General features: G+C 35.7%; 1 protein-coding gene across 1 annotated transcript in view; it reads left to right on the top strand.

The window, feature by feature from the left end:
* The window catches only part of LRP1B (LDL receptor related protein 1B), a 557,319-nt gene that overhangs the window by 325,911 nt on the left and 205,286 nt on the right, over window positions 1-26,122 (top strand). The window contains exons 32-35 of the mRNA XM_053471115.1: window positions 1,973-2,122; window positions 13,906-14,046; window positions 20,867-20,992; window positions 21,144-21,275. Of these exons, the coding sequence (XP_053327090.1) occupies window positions 1,973-2,122; window positions 13,906-14,046; window positions 20,867-20,992; window positions 21,144-21,275 (549 nt within the window). The remainder of the gene's footprint in view (window positions 1-1,972; window positions 2,123-13,905; window positions 14,047-20,866; window positions 20,993-21,143; window positions 21,276-26,122) is intronic.

Genomic DNA, 26,122 nt, shown 5'->3' with positions numbered 1-26,122 from the left:
GATCTGCCGAAGACGGCCCGTCAATTTGAAAAATTTACTTCGGTGTCAATAATAAGTGTCTAACAATAATACTAGGGTTTTTTTTTTAAACAAACTTTTTCTAGATAACAGGTTTGAGAGGAAGAAAGAAATAATACATTAGCCAGGTTGATTACGTAGACTATTTTAATTCTTGATACAGTAGCTTGGTCCTCCTAGAAGATCTGGCTCTACAGAGCCTTCTACCACCCGAGCAAAGAGCAATGAATTAATTTTATTGCTGCTTTTCTGATGCTTTTTACCAGATCACAGAACATTCGGTTAGTTGTTGGCAACTTATTAAATTATAAATAAGTTTATGATTCTGTGGACGTGCTTGAGCATTTAGGGCCTTTTCCGCTAAAGAGGCACCGGATGACACCACTGCAAGGGAGAAGAGAAAGGGAGATGAGATAGAAACATTTAAATACAAAAGGGGTTTTAACAAAGAAGGAGAAATGTTAGAACAAGAGGTTGTAATTTACAACAAGAAAGAGGATTAGATGGAATGTAAGTTAGTTTTACTTTACTGGAAGGGTGGGAGATAAGAGGAACAGCCTCCCAGCAGATGTGGTAGATGCTAATACAGTGAGGGGATTTAAACATGCATGGGATAGGCATATGGCTCCTGAATCTAAGACGAGAACAATGATTAAGGTTTGAGTCTTTACAGCTGCAGAAAAGGGCGACTGGTTAGGGCCAATTACATAAAAAATGAAACCAAATAACCCAATTTCTATAGAAATAGTATAAATTATAAAGATAATGCGTATAATTGTAAAAAAACAAACAAATAAATAATTGTGAGACGAATCAAATTCCTATCAGACATGTTAATGAAAAGCTGAAATGGCAGTGGTAAAGAAACTGACCTGGAAACTGATTGTGTCTAATGAGCTATGAGTGCAGAACTGTCCTGAGAATTGGAAGTTTGGTTACGTTGATGACTTTGGTATAACTGCGGGGGAAAAGAGCGTGGAAGGCATTCGTGCTCTAATATGAAGCCCAAAGCAAAATCCAGACAGTGATAAAAAACTCTAATAAGCTCCATCTCATAATTATTTGCCAATTAAATATGCCCAAGATGTTTGTAATATATCTTGGGAGGTTTTAATTACAGAAGTTGTAGAAGCTTTAATGCAGTCTTGTGTAAAATCTAAAGTTTAATTTACCAGTGTATTTACGCAACAGAATAATAGCAGAACAACACAGCGTCCGCATCCTCCACGCACACGTATATACACCCAATATATTTAAATGCCTTGGGAAAAATATATATTTATATTATATATATTATATGGGGAGATTTAGAAAGGTGTCTCAGGTGGGAATGGGATGCAAGAATACAATGTTGCCAATGTATTAACCCTTTAACAACTAATTTCACTGAAATGCACCAGTCGTGCCAAAATATATATTTTGTGTTACCAAAAAGACGCATTTAAAAGAGTTAGATCTCATGTACAAATATTTGACTTTTGTCTCACCCCCCAAAAAAAAAAAAATTACTCCAACAAAATGAACCATCACATCCGATATGTCGGTATCATATCCACAAAGAAGTATCTTTAAATAGCGGTAATTCTGTTTATATATTATTATCATAAATATATATATATATATATATATATATATATATATAATAAAAAGTAGAATTTAAGCATCATACTTATCTTAGGGCTGTGGTACCTCTTTAATAAGCCCCCATTATGAAGCCATGTTATGGTCCACTCATGTAACAAATATATCTTGCCATGATGATAGATTGACGTTTGTGTTTTAATCAACATTTATCTTAAATAATATACAAAAATATTTTTTTTAGAACTTTCAATTATGCTCTGAACTATTTGTTTGAATTTGTTTGAACGGCTGTATTTGCCTGGCAATAAATCTAAGACGACTCAATGAGCGCATACTTTCAGAATGCTTAATCACGACGTTGTATTCGTAGGTTTATCAATAGACTATGGAGACGACAAGATTTATTGGATCAGTTCGGGAAATAGAACCATTAGTAGATGCAACTTGGATGGCAGTAATTTGGAAGTAATAGAGTCATTGAAAGAAGAATTAACAAAAGTGACAGCATTAACTATTGTCGGTAAGTGGAGTTTTGTAATCTGCAATGATATCGTATTGATTGTTTCTTGATTAATTGAGGTTTGTTAATTGCACAGTCAAGGCATTCCCCCCTTTTAGTGAAATAGTTTCATTTACACTGAAAGGCTAAATTAATTTGAGCACATATTTGGATTCACATGATCATAAAACGTATAGGTACAATGTACAAATTTTATTTTATCGCTATTTATTTTTTATTGCATGGAAGGATAATTAATCTAATGAATTTATACAATTATTTTTTTTGTATTTTATGAATTTATTGTAATGTCACTTACCCCGATAATTGCTTAATTACTTTTAATTATCCCCATAATAGTAATTTCTAAAAACAAATTGTAATATTTATAAATGTAACTAAAAGAAAGACACATATAGCGAATTTCTGCAGGGTAATTAAAATTTGCAAAATTGTATAAATAATTTTATAAAATCTTTTTAAGAAACAATTGGCCTATTTAACCTTTATTAAAATGTTGGGTAGTGATAGGAAAAAAAATATGTCCAAAGCAAGGAATTTAACTTTAGTTTGCTTCAGAAAGATCGTGTATGCAGAATTCTAATCAAGACACGATACAGACAAATATGTAATCTGCATCTGGATGCCCCAAACTCAGTCCTCATGGGCTACCAATAATTCCTCTAATTAATAATAATTAACCAGTTATCTTGGCTCTAATTATCGGGAAGGCAGCATGCCTGCTGTGTCCTAAGGCTTGAAATTGGACTTCCCCCATTGGTATCACCATGTGACTATAATGATGAATTGAGGCCAAATGTTTAAGAAAAGAGATTTTATTAAAAAATATATTTGAATACTTTGAGAACTCATGTACCGGTATATTAACAGGATACGTTTAACATGATATACATTATATATATATATATATATATATATATACATACATTTAACACACACAAGATATTGTAATTCATTTTTTTTCCTGGTTTGTTGAGGAAGTAAGACGGCACCTGGGTTCTATTCACTAAAAAGAGTTGACGGGTTATTTTCCAGGTCCTTGACCACACGATACATTATGAAGGGCCAATCCCGTTCTATTGCACGAAGAGCTTGGTTTCAACTGTAACCAGTTACGTTGGTGAGGTTTCTTGAATTATAAATTATACAGGGCCAGCTCAGACCTTCTTACTGAGGTGTTGGCCCTTCATAATGCATAGTAAAGAGAGAGTTAAAACCGGAACTCTCCTGCAAACTCTCCCTTTAGCGAATAAACCCTAACCGTTCTAGATAATGTAAGCACCAAAACCCACGTCTGATATTTGGATTCTGCTTATAATAAATACAGCACCCGGTCTGAATATTTTTCCAATTTTGCTCGTTACCGAAATATAAAAAACATGCGCTGTATATTTTTAACGGTTCTGAAATATTTACTACTGTTTAAGTGTGTTAATGTAGGTTTTACATTAACTTTGGGAAAGAAATGAGCCTTTTGTTTAAATCAATGCTAACGGAATAAGGAGTAGGCATTTCCTTTAGGGACCAGTTGGCATTTCTTAATGATGGGAATCATTAAGACCGTTTGGCCCCGCTTTCTCTTTTTTTTTTTTGTTTTTTTTGTTTTCCAAGAATCAAAACTTCCTTTTTTTTTACTAAGATAAAAAAGGTTTTGCTGAGCTTCACAGTTAGAGTAACCGGGATGAGCAGCCGGCCTTTGGGATTCGGAATAAGCGTACGCTGAATATATTTTTTGGTACTGAAAGAATGGCTTTGTATTTTTTATAAAAACAAAAAGACAACAATTTCCCTTTTTTCCGAAAAACCGGTTGCCACAATTATTACAAGCTATCTTTTGTTTTGGTTAAATAAATGTTGTTTTAAAGCATCATTTTTTATTTATTTTTTTCTTTTTTTTTTTACGGAATGTTAATTCTAAAATAAAATAAAACATTTAAATTATAACATCTTTTTGAAGTCATTTTATATTGGGTAGGAGGATATATCAATCATTTGAAATGTTCTAGTATAAAATTCCCTAAAAGCAAAATTTGTGTGATTTATTTAATAGATTTCATTTTGTTTTTGGAATTATATACAAAAAAACATTTGTTGTTTTAATTATGCTGATCATTAGCTGTCTAAAATTATAGTATGATATACAGCCGAAATATCCGTATTTATTTGTTAATTTACAGAATACGCTGGCCCGAGTTCCATTACTCATCAAAGTTATTTTTCTCTTTTTTTTTAAACTCGAAAACATGTATATATAAAACAATTGATGCCTGCCCCGCATTTTCTGCCGCTTATACTTTTTTAACCAAACGTAATTATTAAATCTATATTTTAAAATAACCCTGATTTTGTTACACAAAAAAATATAGTATTTATAACAATAGTAAGATTTTGCGCATGATTAAATACACCAATAGTAGACTATAATTCACAACGTAGGTAGGGGTTCTTGCCGGCCTGTCTGGACCAAACGTTGGAACACCAAATAAAAGCTCCAAAATGATTGCTTTTGTCAATATGTATATTGAAAATATTTCATAAAAACAAAAGGTTTGGCGCTGACGTGAAGTTAACCATAGGAAGCCTGCTAAAAATGTGAATATTTGGAAAACACAATAAAGGGAAATATAAAATACGAAAGCAACTGGTAAGAGGGAAACAGTGTGAGGCTGATGATCACAGCTTGACACGTGGCCCCCAGTAGGCAGCTCTGCTCTTCGGTGCATTTTGGAATCGTATGTACATTCTGCTTGATAGTTGATGAACTGCACTCCATTTGTCACTATTGAAAAAACAAAGGGAAACGCTCTATACGTGGCTTCTGCGCTGTGGGAAGCTTTCTGTTATTTTTCTATTAAAAAATATCTTGCTGAGAATAACCCTTGGCAATATTTGAACCGAATGATGGTACTTTTTTTTTTGGTTGAGCACATATTAATATATTTTATATATATTTTTCTTTTTTTTTATAATGAATCCCATTAATAACTGTTTTCATGTAATAAGCCTTATCAAAATGTATCACATGATATTATATTATGTATTATAATTTGCTGTGCGATTGTTGCTATCCATGATGTCCGTACAGTTGATGATAGGTAGAGTATGTATGTTAGTATGTATGTTAGTATGCATGTTAGTGTTGTTTTATGTTTAGAACAATAGAGATTCTGTTTAGTTCGAGGGTGGAAATTAGAAATATCTGTATCCGTAGAATGTGTCATTGAACTTTGTATTTATATTTCTGGTCACAATAAAACTTGGTAGTTCAAGAGAGGCTCACAATACACGTTATTCTTATTCTAGAAAAACTTAGTCAAATACCTGTGCAAGTATGATTTGTGTTAATTCCTGCGGGTCACATACTTATCTACAATACAAAATAAATTTGAGATTCTAACCAAGGACACACAGCGGCTTCATACTATGTTCAGAACGCAAGGCAAATTTCCCCTGCATGAGAGAACCAACAACCGCAGATGTATGTTTCAGCCTTCACAGGCTTCATCAGTGGAATCTGGTTGGTATTTCTCTAGGCACAAGGGAGAAAGTAGGTTCCATGTAAGGACTCATCTTTACACTTAGGGTGAGCCCCAAGAGATCCCCATACATGGAAACCATACAAAATTAATTGGAGATGCTTACCAAGAACAAAATGTCTTCGTTTCTGGGCTGCCCTTGGGACAGGATCCATTTGTTGATGGAGATTTTTTCCTCTGTAATGGCATAAGAGAGCTTAAACTTGAGATGCTCCCAAGCGGGGATGGACCGTAGCTATAACGCAGCTGTCTGTCCTTGGTGAGAATCTAAAACTTGTTTCGTATCACATGCCTACTGGGACTAACCCCAGCAAGCTTCTCTTGCAAGAACGGCTGAGGTAGCCCTGCATAACGAATAGGCATTGCGGGGAGATTTCATGAATGTCACATCGCTGATTCAAATAGGCATTGAGCATCACAAGACCATTCCTTCCAGCAGAAGGTATTCACTGGGCTTGACCCGTAAATAACGCAGAGAAAAGTCTGGGCGCTCTCTTGCAAACTTAACCCTACGCATCATGAGTCAAGTCTAACACATATCGCAGCTCCTCTCCCATCATGAGCCCATCCTACACATTTGGGAAACCCGACTTTGTGAAATATCCCGAATCCATCTGTGGTTATAGATATCGGAGCTATCAAAAGCCTGATGTGTTTAATCTTTAACTGCCTGAGGCATGACCGGCCCTACCGCACTTGAATGATTAATGATTGAGTTCAAATTTATGATTTTATATTTAATAGAAATGCTCATAAAATTAGCTACTACAAGAATTATATTGTAAAAGTAAATCTGTCGCTTTGGATCATCTTACAAAGACAATTGGAAAATGTATGTTTTGAATGGAAGAATCTTTCTTTTTTCATATATATATATATATATATATATATATATATATATATATATACATACATACATACATACATATATATACATACATACATGTGTATGTGTGTTTGATATATTAATACAGCATATTAAGAGCTGTGAAGCTGCATAATTTGATTGTATGTTATCATTATATAATTACAGAGGGGATAACGGCTATCTGTAATTATCACCCTTAGCGCTTAAGATGAGAATGAGATTTCATTTGCCTTGAGAATTTCAGATAAAAGGCATTTTTTTATTAACCAAAAACAACTGGGAGAAATAATATTTTTGGGGTTTCTCACCTTTTAGAGGGAAAAGATATTTTTATGTACCGTGGCCTTGTTGGAACAGTTACAGGTTTAATTACAATTTCTGTATAAAAAAAGTCTAAACCAAACACTTTTGAGGTGCACTAGCAAAAAAAACAAAAAAAAGAAAAACAGTAAAACAATTAGAGAATTTGACATTATGGCCTTAAAATATTGTATAATGAAAAAATATATTTAGGGATTTATTAAATCTAAAGTTAGTTTTCATAAGTTACATACCTAAAAAGTTTTGAGCAACTGAGTACATTTTCTCCATGTGAAGGCATTAAAAGAAATATATACGATATAAAATGTAAATTTCCTAACAAAAATAGGCAAACTCCAGACAGATTACTTATGCATTTGACCATCTGTAGACATATTGTGCTTATTAAACGGCACTTAGCTTTAAGCATTACTAGCCTTTTCAATTCCAAGCCAAAAATAGACATTTTTAATCACTATTATATGTGGTCAGTGATTCATATGTGTGTTTTTTGGATTGAATAACTGATCCACAGAGAGATCCAGCCGAGTTCGAAAAACTAATATGAAACACATACACCTAAATTTTCTAAACCATCAGTCTTCTAATTGCTATTACACTATTCATTATGTTAACACTAATATATTAAATATATCTAGGCAAGATGCCCGGCTCTAAGTAAGTACATAGTTGTCTCCTCTAAGTGCTCAAACCACGATTAATGAAAACTAATTGCCCATCAAACTCCACATTAAAACTGCTTTTCGTAATCTCAGAAGTAAAATATACAATGGTAGTTTGGCAATGTTAATTTTAAGCTACTTGTCCCAAAACATGGTTAACGGTTTTCTAAATAGACAAAACACGACTATTTTTTTTATTTTTAGTAATATATTTTCTTTGGTGTGTTAATATTATAGACACTAAAAGCTTTATACCACCATAAACATAATAACTACATTGTTTAATATTCCAAATGTTTCATTTGCCCTTCCTTAATTGGAGCCGACTGATTATTTTTTATGTACTTGTGTCGGATGTTTTGCGTTAGATCAGAACTTTAATTACCGAATGTGTCAAAGGCAAAATTATTTTAATGAGCGGTAATGATTTTAACTTTTGTTGGTTTTTTTTTTTAACATATTTTTTGTTTTGCAAGTGCTCTTTGAATTCTTGATTGGAAAACACGATGTTTTGAATGGAAATTTGTTTTCAAAACATGAAAAATAAAACATAAAATAGCAATGTAAAATGTGCCATTGGCTGATTTGAATTAAATATATTCTGAAGAAATGCAGTTGAGTTAAGTATAAGCCTTCCATAGGATTTTATTATGATTTTTTTATAATATGTAAAATGTGGACTGGTTGTAGGATGTAAATCTTTGTAATCAGAATGTTGGACAACATCATTTTTATTGTGACATTAACACCGGTAAGGGTGTTAATTTTGAGGTTAAAGAACTAATTATCTATAGACTGTATACACATCGTAAACATACCCTTTATAACGCGTGAACTTACATTATGCATATAATATATACAGTGTAATTTTTGCTTTCTGTCTAATATACACTCCGGTATTTGGGATCCTCTGGCATGGGGCTGGCAACACCCCTGTACAGTGCAAGTTAAAATTATTCATATACATTTATATATGATGGGGCATTAATCAGCATCAACAATATACACTGTATGGACAAAAGTATTGGGACACCTGACCATTACACCAACAGGGACTTTGATGACATCACATTCTAAACACATAGACATTAATATGTAGTTTGCAGCTATAATGACTCCCACTGTTCTGGGAAGGCTTTCCACAAGATTTTGGGGTGTTTCTGCAGGAATTTTTGCCAATTTATCCAGTAGAGCATTTGTCAGGTCAGGCACTAAGGTTAAGCAATGGTCAAGTGTCCGTATATATTTGTCCATATACCGTATATGTATACATTAAACATCTCTAAATACTAACAAGCTCAGTCTTTTCCTTTAAAAACATATATTGTTTTAAAATAAATTATATAAATTTCCTAATAGTTCATGATAATTAATTTGCTTTAGCAGCAGCTACTTGACATTTCCGAGTTTCTCCCCATGATGGCCTATGTTAGCTCATAATAAAGAGTTCCCCACTCCAAAGCCTATTACCCCTCCAATACCAGGCTGGGGCTACTCTGACAACACTATATTAATTTCATGTAGAATACGGAAAATAATTCACCTCCATTGCATGTTACATTTTCAAGCATGATGTAGCCATCGGTTCTCCTGTAATAACATCACTTCACTTTTGCTTTAGATCATTTCTAAAATCTCTATTCACGCTGTGTTATTGGATAATAAGCAGACTTAAGAAGTAATACCAACCATAAGATCATCCTCATCAATTATTCCACCGTGTGAAGGGGTTGCTATGGCAGCAAATAAGAAATAAATGGGGCGAGTTATAGGCAAATGGAACAGAGCAGTATAATCATATTTAGATCATGATTTTATTTTAATGACCTACCCCCTTCTGTATTCACTAATAACCGATTCTGAAAGAACTAAGTAAGACATAACTATATATATATATATATATATATATATATATAATTTATTAGATTCTAGAATGTAAAACATAAAATGCAAGATATTTGGGCATATTGGTGCCGGTAGCGTCCAATCTGCTGCACGTTACCAGCTCATTAAGACAAAACGGGCAAAAACGAAAAAGCCCTGCAGTGTGTCATATAGAATGTACATATTTCATTTTGTTTCGAGATTAATATCGTGGGTCCTTTTTGATTGGGTTTGACAACCTGTCATCATACTATTTGTATCAATAATTCATACATGAGAACTTATGGTCTATCGAGTTTATAGACTGTTTCCCGCTCTACAGACTGGGACATAAAGGAGCAGCCGTGTAAGAAAAAATGCTATTTTTTATTAAATGGCTTTAACATAGCAAAACGTAATTCATTAACAAGGCTAGTAGGCACACTTGATCTTTAAAAGACGGTCATAATGTATGATTTGAATAAATGTAATTGGATTTTGTGCACTTGTGTTCTACTCGCGTAACATATGGCTACACCTGGATGCCGTTTACGAGTGTTTATTTCAACACCCATTTTAACAAAGTGCAGATGTTACCGCAGGTTAACGACTCCGTACCATGAAAGTGTTACCAATGCTTTTATTAAGTAACAGACTCGTTTTCTTTTGCTAAAATTTAAGATACGCAACAGCTGTGAAGCAACGCAATGCAAAAGCAGAAAAACAAAGCCGAGTACATGTCGGCTAATTGCTTCTCTTATTATACGATCTGTTTTTATATTTGCTCTTTTAAATCGAAGTAAGATGAAAAAACCCCAATTTGAAAGCAAAAAATAAATTCAAATTGTATGATTCATAACTTGAATGCCTTTAAATAAATGTTTCATTGATTACCTTAAAATATATGTCAAAAATCCTGAGGCATGTGAAATACACTTCTCTGATTATATTAAAATACCCCTTGAATTTATGTATTGTATTAAGCGCTGCGTAAATTGTTGGCGCTATATAAATAAAAGATAATAATAATAATCATATTTATGGTCACCAGCCTGGGGTGAAATACTAGTCTTGCTGTTAAGGTCACAACACCCCCCAATTAGTTGTGGTCAATCAAGACTTTTTGGGGTCAAGTAATTAGTATAAATACATTTTATACAACCAGTTAAAGTAAAAAAAAAAAAAATATCATAAAAAAATTGAAAAAAATAAAAATATTAAATGTATTTAACCTAAAAAAAATGTTTAAAGTAAATAAATAAATAAAGTAGATTAGACTGTTTTTGTAAACAAATGCAGTTATTCATTTATTTTACATTGTTATAATTAAACAAATTCCATATTTCAAAATGATTTTAAAATATAAGAAGATAAAACAAACAGAAAAATTCAGAGCTAATTATACTTTTGGAGAGCTTTTACCAGTTTCTACCCATTAAAAATTTACCGAATTATGTGTAAATGTCTTCCGCTGCCAACATCCGTAGAGCTGAGCCTCCCGCCCGGGATTTTTTTTTCCATATTTACAGTTGTCGTGGTGATTTAATTGAATCCTATCCCTTGGTCCAATTTTCGAGAAATTATCCCGGGGTGGAGCTTTTCTTATGTTGAAAGCTTTTAGTAACAAAGCAGCCTATCTTTAATTCAGGTAACACAGAAAACAATGGACAACAACAGGCAAGAAATAATAAAATAATAAAAAAGTTGGCCTTCTATTTTTCTCCATTGTGACAATTTTATAATTTCTGTTCAGAACAATATAATTTTTTTAAAAAAAATATTCTTTTTTATCAACTAATCAGCCTTAAGATTGTGAATACATTATTTTCAGTCGACCATTAGGCATTGTCACCTGAGTAATCTCTTATACATTTCACCAAATTTAATTTCATATGTAACTTCATTGTCATCATTCCAAGTGAGAATTGTTTCCATTTTGCTCCATTTCCACTCATATTACTCAATGTCAGAATATTGAATTTAATTTGAACCTTCTTTGCAAATGGTGTGTAGATATCATATTTGATCTAAGTTGTTCTACAATCGTTACATAATTTTATTTGTGTATCTGTTTTATTCTCTTAGCTGTGCATCATGACATCCTATTCACTTCATTACCATTTGCCATTGTAGATATTTGCCCAACTTTATGACTAATTGGTCTATTATGACTTCAATATCCCATCGCTGATCCATCTTGGTCAGTATGATCTCATTTAACCTGCCATCTTTCTCTTTATTTCTTGTCTCCAAAGGTAGCATTTTACATTTGTCTGTGTCAACCTGCGAAGCATCCCTGCAAACTAATGAAAGCAGAGAATACACTTACTGTAAAAGGAATAGAGGGACAATGTAGTGAATTTTTCTAGAAATGTCAGAAAATCGATTCTGTGGGACAAAACCGAATATTTTCAGCGAGATATACTTTTCTGTTGCTTTGGTAACAGAAACTTTAAGTGCCGTTTACTTTTTCGCTAAAAATTTATGAAACGTGAGAAATTTAAAAAATGTAGGTTTCCACTGTAACCGTTATGTACTGAAATAATGGTAACATTTACATAGAAAAAAAGATGCTAGGGAGATTAAAGCTCTAGCTATTATTTTTTTGGGGGGAGGGGGTCGAAGGGCTAGTCACATGTTTAACAGTTCTCCAAAATGTCGACCCCACAACAATTAGACTGTAGTGATCAGCAAGTGGGTTGTAGTGTGGGGGTGGTTTGGCCAGGAAAGTGGTGGGACCTGGACAGATAGTGTCATTGACCATACACCACTTGCCTGCCTGATGATTGACAAAACTGACCCGAAGACCTGGGGAAGCAGTGCTTCACTCGGAGACTCCGGGTCCAACCTGAAATGTGATTTTAACAGAACAAACTCACAGAGATTGTTTTTTTTCCCTAATTCATAACTATATCAGACAACTAAAATGTCAGTATTAGCCCAATTAGGGTCCTGTACAGTGAAATAGTCTACCTGGCTCTATAGGCTGTATTTCTGCAAGAATGTGTTTATAGAATTGGAAGTTTGTACATCTGATAAAGTGGTGGTCGTTTCAATGTCCCTCAAGTTTTCAAATAAGCTTGTATGCATATTAGAAAAATATGTTACGTAAAGCATTGTGCCAATAATTGTAACTAAATCGTGGAAAACATTGCCATTGTGATCCTAACACAGTCTCTGCATGAGCTTTCAAGTTCGCCAATTATTACTATTCAGACGTCATAGTACAAATCGCTTCTTAAATGTTTCAGGGCTCCCAAGGGGTCTCAAGAATACTTTAGTCAGAGTTTCAATCAACAACAAGGGATGTTTATCTTCATTCAAAGACAATTTCAAACATTATTCAATTATTCTTTATATTATTTTATGGCAACAGATTGTGTCATTAATTAAAACAATAACTCAGCTGTAGTTATTTGCAGAATTAATTTTTCTGCTGAAAACTATAAATTTTCATTCCAATAAAAAGCACCAAACAATAATACACTGAAATAATTAGCAGTCTCAAAACAAAATGAAACTTTACTCTTATGGAAATGTATGTATAACTGTGTGTATATATATATATATGTATATATATATATATATATATATATATATATATATATATGTGTGTGTGTATATATATATATATATATATATATATATATATATATATATATAAATATATATAGATATATATATATACATATATATATATATATATATATGTGTGTGTGTGTGTGTAATAATGCATATGGTAAGTAATAGAACAGTATAATATATATTTATGTGTGTGTGTGTATATATATATATATATATATATATATATATATTTAATTTTTTATTTAATTTTTTTTATTATTATTTTATTTTTATTTTTTTAAAGGCAATAACATTTGGAGAACAGTCATGCTTTTTTTTAAACTGCATTTATATCTTCTTGGTTACTAAACTGGTATAAAAAGTGTATTTTTATGGGGTCTCATATGTTTGCCCTTTGTGACATGTTGGAAGAATTTCTTTTTCTTTCCCTAACTAAAATAGATATGTCAAAGAGATAGAATATGTTCATAGCATCAACAAAATTGATGGCTACCGTACTGTCCTATTTATTTGGCTACAGTGTTAGGCCATGAAATATTGGCCACTAACAATGATAAACTCGATGGCTCCGATACCTGACTCGGGCAATTAAAACCTAAAGACAGCCTATTTGCCACCGGGAGAGGCTATTTTTTACTTGAGCACAAGAGAATAAATCAAACGCACATATTTACTTACTGATTTCATAACCAACGCAAGGAAAAGTCACACTATCCTTTAAACCGGATCTGATTAGAGCAGAAACTCTGTGCTACAAGTAATCATTTATATATATATATATATATATATATATATATATATTATATATATATATATATATATAATATATATATAATATATATATATAATAAATATATAGTGAGACTTTAATATAGTTGTATATATATATATATATGATACTTTAATATTTTTATATTTATATATATATGATACTTTAATATTTTTCAGATAACAGACTTTGGTGGGCTGATCAGAATCTTGGCCAAATCGGGACGTGCAACAAACGAGATGGAAGAAATGTCTCCATTATGAGAAACAAAACACCAGGAATTGTACACATGAAGCTATATGATAAAGAATCTCAACAAGGTATCGTGCCTCCCTATTCTATTTTATTATTCATTTATTTAATATTATTATAATAACCTTGTTGCTGAAGATTAAAACTACGTATGGGAATGTTCTACTAACAAGCCTCTGCATTTGGTTCCGACATGCGTCATAAATCGCCCCATAATGGTACATCGTGGTATTTAAAAAAAAAAAAAAAAAAAAAAAACCAAGATTATATATAACCGCAAATCGTTACAAATGTGCGTTTCATATTTTTTCCTTCTGATGATACAGAACAAAACTATCCGTTCATCTCTTCTTTAAACACGACAAAGTATAGAACCGTTCAATGAATAAATGTTCCTAGAGAGCCGGGCTGGCACTAGGTGTCATTTCCGTTTTCCAATATCTTAAGCGCTGTTATCGGTCCAAATGTATCCAGATCAAATGAACAATGCCGCTTGCATGGAACATAGCAATTTCAATGATTTATGGACTGCCAATATACTCGTGGGCTTTAAATATAGATCCATTTCTTTTTTCAGGTTTACTGAGAGATTTGGCATCTAATCTCCTTGTCCTACACGAGTACAATAAATGCTGTACTTAGACCACTGGATCCGTATCCCAACATGCTTTATATGAGCAATCAAAAAGGGATTCTTTAAAATTTATATTATATTATAATAATTATTATATAATTAAACCCTACCATGTTTTTCAACTTTTCTTAAATTGTTGCATATTTTTTTTAGTTAAAAAAAATGATATTTTTTTAAAGTGTATTCATTGACTCCTGTCTCACTTCTTCTTAGTCTATATCAGTTTTGTGGATAAAACGTCCAAATCTTTATCATAGTGTTTTTCTACAAATGCACTTGGATAACAAAAGTTAGAAACACTGTAACACTTAAAAAAAACGAAAAAAAAAAAAAAATTTAATAAGTGAATACAGATGCGCGTATGATGTACAGATTAATTAAAAATATATTGTGGGAACAGATGAAAAAAAATAAGATTTTGGTGCTTATTTTGACCTTTAAAATGTGAGGTACATCTGGTCGGTCTGAAAGCATCAAGTGGCAGACAAATAACCTATCAGTGTGTCATCCACAGAATACTCCGATCATTGACAGGGACCCGGAGCCAATTAAACTCGCACCTTTCTGTAGTATATATATATCCGGTGACTGGGGTAATAAGATAAAACTATGAGTTCCTTATCTCCAACTGGACAGCTATACCCATTACCAACGTATTTCTGAAAAAAAAGCCAATAAAGAGCAATTAACAAGAAAAAAAATATGCTGCTACTGAGCCAAATATTAACAGAATACTTTAACCCCTGAAGGACAACGGGTTGGCCTTAAACCCGTTAATGACAATGCATTGTGAGCCCATACAAAGACAGGATTTGTTAAGGGGTTAATAAATTTTTATGAAAAGGAAAATAAATAGAATGAATTGGTCAATCGCTGGTTTTCTCCACTCTTAGAATACAATTTCTGGTCCTCTGTAAAAAAAAAAAAAAAAAAAAAAAAAAAAAAAAAAAAAAAAAAAATTATATAATTTTTTTTAACCCCTTAATGACAAAGCCCGTACATGTACGGGCTCAAAATGCATTGTTTTCAATGGGTTTTGGGACCGCCCATTGTCCTTAAGGGGTTAAGTATTTTCGACCTGAGGTGATTAGATCTCATTGAAATTCTGTTACAATTAAAAGGACTGTTTCAGTGCCATTTCTGGCTTTTTTTCTGAACCACATATCCAGCTGTCAGCCACCTCTACATTGTCAGGTGGCCGCTGGCCTTAAAGTGCCAGGACTGCCTGACCGCTGCTCAGTCCAGCTCTGATGCCCGCCAAGCTTTAAAGAAAAAAATTAACTATAGAAGCTACTATTATAAGAAGGGATGCAACTTTGCAAGGTTAGAGTTTGTATTCATTGTTCAGGCTTCTGACAAACTCACCACCAGATCTAGATAAAAATGCAAGCAATTCACCAAGTTCAGAAAAAACACAATATTTCAAAGCACATATCTTATGAATATTTTTCTGCATTTAATTCCCATCAGTCCTGACAAAGGTTGGTCCACCAGCATTGACCTTATCCTGACCGTCACCTATGAAGATATTGAAAAAACACTTTTTTACGAAGAGGGCTGGAATCTGGGTTTAATTGCTACAAACACCTTGAAAAATGTGTCATACGGCCACGCTGTATTGCAGTTATTTTGTTACAAGAAAATTGCAATATACTATTCATCAAAAATATTATTTAAAAAAAATCCAAATTAACCATCATTTTCCAAATTAAAAAAATATATAAAAATAAAGCATCACATGGAAACAATCTCATCACATGGAAACAATCTCCATAATATTCTGTAACATGTCTAAGCTTATATATTGTCACGGACTGGGTCCAAGCTGGTGGCTGGAAGGACCCAGCGCGCCCGATGGTTGTTTGCAGGAGTCTCGATGCAGTAGCGGAGTCTGGGGCAGGGCCTGGTGCAGGGTGACCACACTCATCCAGGAGTTGAGCACCTAGGGTAGTGCAGCCAAACACCAGGGCCCTGATATGGCAGCAGATGAAGTCCAGAACAAACGAATCCTGCAGGCACCCTGGAGCAGGCATGAAGCATATCACATGGATCACGAGCAGGATGCTGCAGGCTGGGAGAATGGAAGGCTAAGCAAAGGGTTAATGTAGCAGACACATAACACAGCAAAGGAAAGGGAGACCAGGCAAGAAACATGATATAGGATATACATGAGAAGTGGCTAGAAACAAGATAAGAATAGAGCAAAGTATAAACAGGCACAAGACAAGGAATAAACATAACCAGACAGGACATACATGTTACAGGGCACAACAAAGGACAGGGAAGAAGGCAAGGAACACAGGGGAAGGAGTGAGGAGCCGGAACCCTCGGACGCTTCTCCTATAAGCAAGGATAGGACATATTAACAGGGACATGGGGAGAGGAGAGAGGAACCGGAATCCTCAGATGGTTCAAGGAAGAAGGGAAAAGGTACATAGGAGACAGACAAACATGAATACAGAAACTAGCCTAGGACTACAGATAACTATTGGAGATTTCGTCACATGATATGGCCATAGTATGCTTAGCCCACCACTACGCCAAAGTACTCCAATGACGGTGGGTCCTAACGCTAATCCCTGCTGACAAAGATACAAAACAAACCACACGTATAAACCAAACGCAGCACTGAGACATACCTTAGACTGCAGACTGCAGACTGAGACAAACAGAACACACAGGTGGGGCACACCTAATAAAGGAAGCAGAGCTAAAGCAAAGAGCCGGAGCAGAAGCAAGGAATGGAAAATAGAACAAAGCAAAAGGAAATCCAGGAATGGATCAAAGCAAAGCAGAGAAACTACAGCAGGACAGATATGCAGCTCCGCAGCCTGGGCAGACCGTGACAGTATCCCCCTCCGAAAAGAGCGGCCTCCGGACGCGAACAGAAACAGCAATAGAAGGAAGGCCCGCTCCCTGACGGGAGAATGGAGGAAACAAGTCAACCCCGGAACCAGCATACAGAGTCCAAAAAACGTAGGAGTCCTTCGATGACCAGCACTGCCGCTAGTAGACAAATCTCCTCCAAAAACAGGAATCAGAATGACTGTACAGGATTGAGGAAGTAGTCTCTAGCTGACATTTAGATCCAGACGAAGGTAAGGTAGATAAGCCACTTGACAAGGCAGACACGGCAGGAACCCACTTGCTGGGCAGACACAACTGGTACAGGTTCAAGCACAGGCACGGTTCAGGCACGGGTTCAGGTTCAGACAACAGGTTGCCCACTTGCAGGGCACACGGCAGGTTGCCCACTTGGAGAATACTCGACCAAGGTAGCCCGGATGCAGGCACTCATACTGGGAGTCCATAGTGGGTCGCTGGCCGCAACTCAGGAAACCCTCCTTCAGGGCACACGGCAGGTTGCCCACTTGCAGGGTACTCGACCAGGGTAGGCCGGATACAGGCACTCATCCTGGGAGTCCACAGTGGGTCGCTGACCGCAAACTCCGGAAACCCTCTTTCAGGGTACACGGCAGGTTGCCCACTTGGAGAATACTCGACCAAGGTAGCCCGGATGCAGGCACTCATCCTGGGAGTCCACTAGTGGGGCGCTGGCCGCAACTCAGGAAACCCTCTTCCAGGGCACACGGCATGGCTAGAAGCCCTCTTACGGGGCACACGACTAGAAGCCCTCTTCCAGGGCACACGGCATGGCTAGAAGCCCTCTTACGGGGCACACGACTAGAAGCCCTCTTCCAGGGCACACGGCATGGCTAGAAGCCCTCTTACGGGGCACACGACTAGAAGCCCTCTTCCAGGGCACACGGCATGGCTAAAAGCCCTCTTGCATGGCGGACGTGAACAGAGTACCACCGGGCTAGGCACATGTACTGGTTCATGCAAGGGTACCGGCATAAGCTCAGGTAGTGTATCATGCATGCGTACCGGCTCAGGCACGGGTACGGGAACGGACACAGGCTCAGGCAGGAACAGGCACAGGCTCAGGCAGGAACAGGCTCAGGCAAGCGGGTACGGAAGCCCACTGGAAGGGCAGACGGGTACAGAGGCCCACTGGAAGGGCAGACGGGTACGGAGGCCCACTGGAAGGGCAGACGGGTACGGAGGCCCACTGGAAGGGCCGGAATGCTGCAAACTCCACTCCGCGAACTCCTGGCCGTTCACCTGCGGCCATGTGTCACGGACTGGGTCCAAGCTGGTGGCTGGAAGGACCCAGCGCGCCCGATGGTTGTTTGCAGGAGTCTCGATGCAGTAGCGGAGTCTGGGGCAGGGCCTGGTGCAGGGTGACCACACTCATCCAGGAGTTGAGCACCTAGGGTAGTGCAGCCAAACACCAGGGCCCTGATATGGCAGCAGATGAAGTCCAGAACAAACGAATCCTGCAGGCACCCTGGAGCAGGCATGAAGCATATCACATGGATCACGAGCAGGATGCTGCAGGCTGGGAGAATGGAAGGCTAAGCAAAGGGTTAATGTAGCAGACACATAACACAGCAAAGGAAAGGGAGACCAGGCAAGAAACATGATATAGGATATACATGAGAAGTGGCTAGAAACAAGATAAGAATAGAGCAAAGTATAAACAGGCACAAGACAAGGAATAAACATAACCAGACAGGACATACATGTTACAGGGCACAACAAAGGACAGGGAAGAAGGCAAGGAACACAGGGGAAGGAGTGAGGAGCCGGAACCCTCGGACGCTTCTCCTATAAGCAAGGATAGGACATATTAACAGGGACATGGGGAGAGGAGAGAGGAACCGGAATCCTCAGATGGTTCAAGGAAGAAGGGAAAAGGTACATAGGAGACAGACAAACATGAATACAGAAACTAGCCTAGGACTACAGATAACTATTGGAGATTTCGTCACATGATATGGCCATAGTATGCTTAGCCCACCACTACGCCAAAGTACTCCAATAACGCTAATCCCTGCTGACAAAGATACAAAACAAACCACACGTATAAACCAAACGCAGCACTGAGACATACCTTAGACTGCAGACTGCAGACTGAGACAAACAGAACACACAGGTGGGGCACACCTAATAAAGGAAGCAGAGCTAAAGCAAAGAGCCGGAGCAGAAGCAAGGAATGGAAAATAGAACAAAGCAAAAGGAAATCCAGGAATGGATCAAAGCAAAGCAGAGAAACTACAGCAGGACAGATATGCAGCTCCGCAGCCTGGGCAGACCGTGACATATATATATATAATTTCATGACATGTTAATAGTAGGGTTTCTTTAGACATCACATGGACCAAGATATAAAATTAGTGCTTTATAAAATGTAAATTTTGGATTAATGACCACGGATATATTCTTAGTAGAACGCGGGTAAAGTTAACTATGAAGATATTGCTATCTCCGCCTCAAGAATATATTGGTGAAATCATCAATATAAAAGACAATTCCATTAACAGTATCACTGCAGGTACCTTAAAAGCTCCATTAGTATGAAAAATGGACAGTTTAGTGGTGTTTAAAGTGCATGCGTTGATACCTCTTTTGGATTCCTAAGTACAATTAAGCAACTTCATTTGTCAATTTGACACAGATCGCAAGAGGATTGTGAGGCATCTCGTTAGTCAAGAAGACCTTAGTTACGTGCGGCGTTCAGAGGGAAATTTAACTGGACGACCGAGAAGACTGATAAATATCACACAATCAATCTCCCAGAAAAAAAATACAAGATCTCGAGTTAGGTCATGTGTAATTAAAATGTAAATAAAATACAGCAGAATGACAGCCAAGGCTGGAAGGAGGAAACCAGAGACTATCGTCTACGGCTCAAGTGATCAGCGTTAGTCTAAGGCTTAGTGTTTGTTCGGGAAGAGCTGATAATATAGTGGAATAAAATTAATTTGACCGTTTCCCCACATTCTAATCCTTTACACTGCTACATCACTTCTAAACATGAGCCCATTTCCTAATATACATATATATATATATATATATATATATATATATATATATATATTTATTTATTTATTTATTGGCATCCTTTAGTGATCTGTAGGGTAATCTATTCCAAAAGGTCTGTTTAGACTCAAGAATTCAAATTCAAAAACTTATACTCAGGAAAAACTCATGCAACTGGAACTTGGTTTATGAAAAAGGTTCCACAATAATTTTAGGTTTATGCTTAATTTACTTACTTGTGTAAAACTGGGCAACATCGCTAAGGAATTGTCACTTACATATTAATAAGTCAACCTTCTTAACCTTTCGCAAACATTTCTCATTATTCAATTGAAATTCATTTACATTGTTTCCATTTTTTTCAACAGGAAGCAATCCATGTCAGATAAACAATGGCGGTTGTTCCCAATTATGTTTGCCGACCTCTGAAACGACTCGAACCTGCATGTGCACTGTTGGCTATAACCTTAAGAAAAACCGAATGTCCTGTCAAGGTACAATCCATTCTCTCTGTATTTTTTTTTCACTTGAACACAATTTCTTAGGTTTATAGATTTATTTTATATTGGTTTGGAAAAATAACTGTCGGGCCTATTTTTTATGTGATGCTGAGTATAACGTGTTACTCATTGATAATGTTTTCAGGTATAGAGTCGTTCCTAATGTACTCGGTCCATGAAGGTATCAGAGGGATTCCCCTTGACCCGAGTGACAGAATGGATGCCCTCATGCCCATTTCCGGGACATCATTTGCTGTCGGGATAGATTTTCATGCAGGTACGTTGGGTATCTGTGCATGAATGGGGAATACAAGTGCGCCATAACTCCTTGTTCTCAAGACCTGCAAGATTACTCCTTCTCTTTAAAGGGTCGCTCTAGTCTACCAGACAGTACCCTAAAAATTAATGCATACTAAAGTATTTTAACATGCATTAAATTAACCAAAAAAATAAACACTTACCTTAAGGAGAAGGTGCAGCTCCAGAGCTGCAGAATAATGCTTTTTCTGTGTTGTAGGTATAAATAGAATTCCTTTCTCTAATCCGAGTATTTGGATAAATTATTTTTTTCCCTAGTATAATTATTATCTGAAATAACTTTTTTTTGTCTTTGGATTTTTCTGATGTTACCGCAACAAGTCTAGGTAAAAAAAAAAGCTTTTAAGAAAATGATTTGATATCATATTTGGCCACGTTCCTAGATCTTCAAGGTCTTTGGAGAATATGCAGATTATTTGGCTTTTAATTGATAAGTGCTGATTCAGGAATTTGCGGTTATCTGTACTATATTGTAACTTTGCAACTTTTCAACCGGCTATTTAACTATAATTAAAAAAAATATATACTTGTGTAATTGACTGATTGTCCCAAATAACAGGGAACTAAATTGTTGCACTAAGAGAGATATTTATAAAATTCTAAATTATTATTAGAACATTTTTTTTTCATAAAGCCAGTGTTGACAAACTAAAACAAATAACAGATAATATAATAAGTTTGTACTTTACTGACAGGTAGATAGCAGAAGTGGTAGAGGTTGATACAGTGAGGGTATTAAACATGCATAGGATAGATTTATGGCTCCCGAATCTAAGACGAGACCAACGGCTGATTAAGGTTTGAGTCTTTAAATCCGAATCTCCTGTCCGAGTCTATATTTTTATATGTATGGATTCAAGCCAACCTTATGTGTATAGCACGGGTGAAAGCAATCTTATTTTTCTTTTCTTAGGATCTGCATAATTATTCCTCCCCTTTGAGTTAGTAGAGTCTTGATGGCAGAACCTGATAAATATTTCCAATGAAAATCCCTATTTGTTCACATCTCTAGTCAACTACTTTTTCCCCGTCGGTTAAGACAGAATTTGTTAAGTTAAAACAAATACATCAAACTCAACTAAAATAACATGAAATATCTAGATTGTGAAAAAAATCCTGATTTAATTTGTGATATATTTTAATTTAATATTTCTGATTTAATTCCTGGCCTTAAAATATCCTTTAAAATCCTGCTGGTGCTCTCACCATGTCATTGTACAAGACTTCATGCAGAGTGTAATGTTGTTTTTTTAAGATAACAGAAATGAATTACAGAAAGTGTTTCCTTAAGAGTCAAGTAACCAAAGAATAGATAAAGATAATGCCTTGCAGGCTAACAGATATTTTAAGAAAGGACAACCTTTAATTTACTTCTGGCCCTTATGGAGAACATTCTTCCATCTTCCAGACCTTCATGAGTCTGCATCAATTTTTGATGTATATTTGAATCATTTTATAGAAATTAAGGATAAAAAAACAGCTAAATGTGAATAAAACATTAAGTTATTTGTTATCTCACCAGCTTCTCTATAGACAGTCAACATGTGTATATGTTAACAATTTAATAATCATATATATATGTTAACAAAATACATTGTAATTGTAAATTCCATTTGTGGAACCTTTACATTTTGTATCAGTTTGTTAATTGTACATGTTCATAGCACGTATTATCACTTTAGAATAGAAACACATATTAAAACACCCCATTCCTGTATTTTTTGGGGCTTCTGGCCATGGTAATATAATAGCTAATTATACATTTCTTTAAAAATCTGTTTTTAGAGAGACTTTGGCCCATCTAGTCTCTTCTTTTTTTGCTGCCTTAAAAAGAAAATCTGGTTTTGTTCTTTATAACTGGTTACTCTCATAGGTTTTTGGTAATGTTATCAGTCTGATAAAGCAAGCACACCAGGGGATACCTCACTTGGGGGGCAGTTGCCCCCCAGGGCTTGCCCAAACTCTATGATTACAGAGTCGGGAGCACCATGGGGTCATGTAATATAATATGACGGGTAAGGTAAGTATGTGTGATTAGGCGAGTGTATGTTAATGTGCTTGTGTGTTAGTTACAGGAGGCAGGGGTCATGGGGTGAGGGTCACCTTTACTTGCCACCATTGGCCACAAGATAGCCTAAGCCGTACCTAGCAAGTTTAAATTCAAGTGTGCTATAATTTATTCACAGAGCAGTAAAACAATAAAGAATGCTTTTTCTTATGATTTTTAAGGGGAAAAAAAACGATTTCCCAAAATTTCAGTGTTAAATTGTTTCACGATCATTACAGCCTAGCCGGCTCTCAAATTGACGTCTGTAATTACTATTCTGTCGACATTTTTAATAGTACATCATTTTCAACCTGTATATAATTTTTTTTTCTTTGGACTTGCTGACTGCAGCCATATAAAATCATTCATTTTGTGAAATGAGGTGAAGAAGAAAAAAAAAAAACCCTCTCTCAAAGCATCTAAATTTAGAGATATTGAAAAATGTTTAAATAGACTTATGATTAGAATAAAAATGTGCGCCGGGAAATATGGATAGCCATTATCATATTATCCTAATCATTGCCCAATTGCATTTCCACTACTAAATATGCAGATTTAGCTAATCACAAGTGGTCTTACTGCTTAAACATTCCTGGCAGAGGAAGAAAAGTATATTTAGAATGCTGGGTTCTATAAGAAAGTAACAATTTGTATTCTTAAGAATTTAACTAATTGACACGTAACGTTCTACCCGTTAAATAAATACCACCAATGAAATTGTCAGAACTGCTGGATTTTTTTTTTAAATCTGATTTTTTTGTTCTTGTAAAAATGAATTGAGTTATAAGATTGTCGCCTGGTGACATTTCATCATCTTTTGACAAAACATTTTTTGACCTCCACTAAACGCCCTTGCATTTAATGAAATTTGTTATCAACTTGTTCGACCTCCTTCATTCATTAGAAACAGTCAGTTATTGTCTCCCTTAGTAAATTTAGTGATTATTGTTGGATTATGATAGATGAATAATTATTCCGGTTATTTGACATTCTTAAAAGTTTTCCAATTGTCAACTCTATATGGACTCTAGAAAAACTAATGTTAGAAAGAAAGAGGCTTAGAATATGGCAGCAAATAAGAGTCAATTGGCCCATGTAGGTTGTCTGTTACCTTCAAGCCCAGGGAGTATTCTTGTCTAGGGTGGCAAATTCAAGAGGCAGTAGCCCCTGGGCTAGTTGCCTGGGGACTGATTATTCCGTTGGGCGATTGGATTTCCTTATATATAGTAGATTTTAGTGTCTGGTTCCCCCTTGAAACCTGCCCAGTGATGCTGCAGAATTCAATACAACCCCCCATAGTGTATTTCCCTTGTGACCTATGATGTCATATCCTGGCACTCAGACAAATGAAGGCTCAGCACCTCAAATTGTGACTTATTTTAATGTCCACACAAATGCAGTGGCAACGTTTTGACCCCTAGGGGTCTTTATCAGTGGCTTGATAGGAGCCATATGCCTACCCCACACATGTTTAAATCCCCTCACTGTATTAGCGTCAACCAGTTCTGCTGGGAGGCTGTTCCAATTACTACCCTCCTTATGTTAGATCTAAGCTTCTGACCCTCTACTTTTAGATTATGGCCTCTTGTTCTAACATTTAAACATACCAGGAGAATGTTTTCCTTACATAGCGTCAGAATCTTGTAGTGGATTTGACATTTCGCGGCGCCGTAATAAGAATCTTACAGACAAGTGAAGTCATTTACAGGTTAACATGCAAAAGGTGCCCGTGTGTAGAAAGAAAGTCACCGGCGTTACAAATGTTGCTGATTTGTTTGTCATGATCTATGTCAGAGACAGAGACTTTTTACAACTGCTGCCATTATAATGGGTCCCAGTCAAACATGAGAAAATATTATCTTAAAAGAAACTATTAAAAACTGTACAAATTGTGAATTTTCAAAATTATGCACAGCGTTATAGTGGTCCATCGGGCATTTCCGCCAGATGGCCAAAAGTCCGAGCTTAGTGAAGCGGTGGGGAAGCCTAAATACTGGCTTAACCCTACACAGCTTGCGCATGTGCTTAGTTTGCACCCCTACCCAACTAGTGCCCTGACTGCAAGACATTGTAACGCCTTTCATGTTTATTTAGGTAAAGACAAGTGTGCAAAAAATCCAGTGGATAACTTAATTTGTCTAGCTTTTATTCTTATTTTTTTATTTTATTCCAAGAACAAAAAATATTATAATGCAAATACACAGCATACATTTAGTTTCAGCTGAATTGGGGCATGTCGTCGTCGTTGTCGTTGCCGTTTTGAGCAGAACCCAGACTAGATTTCAGCTTTATTTCAAGTCCATAAAAATATGAATCTGTCTCAGCTGCAGTCGACATGTCATTAGAATAACATTTATTTTCTATTAGATGAATGCCTCCAGTGTAGCCCGAAATATTCCGGTAATATTTTGTGTTTATATTCAGTTGTTTTTTCTTTAGCTATACTTCTGTAATTATGTATCTGGAGATCGTCCATACGCCTCGTATTCCACAAAGACATTCGCCCTGCTATTCCTGGCATGTATTTGAGAAATTAACGTATTCAAATTCTAGAATTAGACGGACAATGTTATATGTTTGTTTGGGTTTTTTATTTCATTTTTGGACACATGTAGAATCAGAGAATATCTGTTTCAGACCCAATTACTAATTGATTTTAAAATGTAACAATACTGAGACAATATGTATATGTGTATAGGAAGCTTTTTAGTTTTTTGTTCTGCTTCGACATAATTATTATGAAATTAATTATGAAAAAA

The sequence above is a fragment of the Spea bombifrons genome, chromosome 7, assembly GCF_027358695.1.
Source record: "Spea bombifrons isolate aSpeBom1 chromosome 7, aSpeBom1.2.pri, whole genome shotgun sequence".
NCBI lineage: Eukaryota > Metazoa > Chordata > Amphibia > Anura > Pelobatidae > Spea > Spea bombifrons.
Note: the sequence above shows the minus strand (reverse complement) of the source record. Positions and strands in the feature narration are given on the sequence as shown.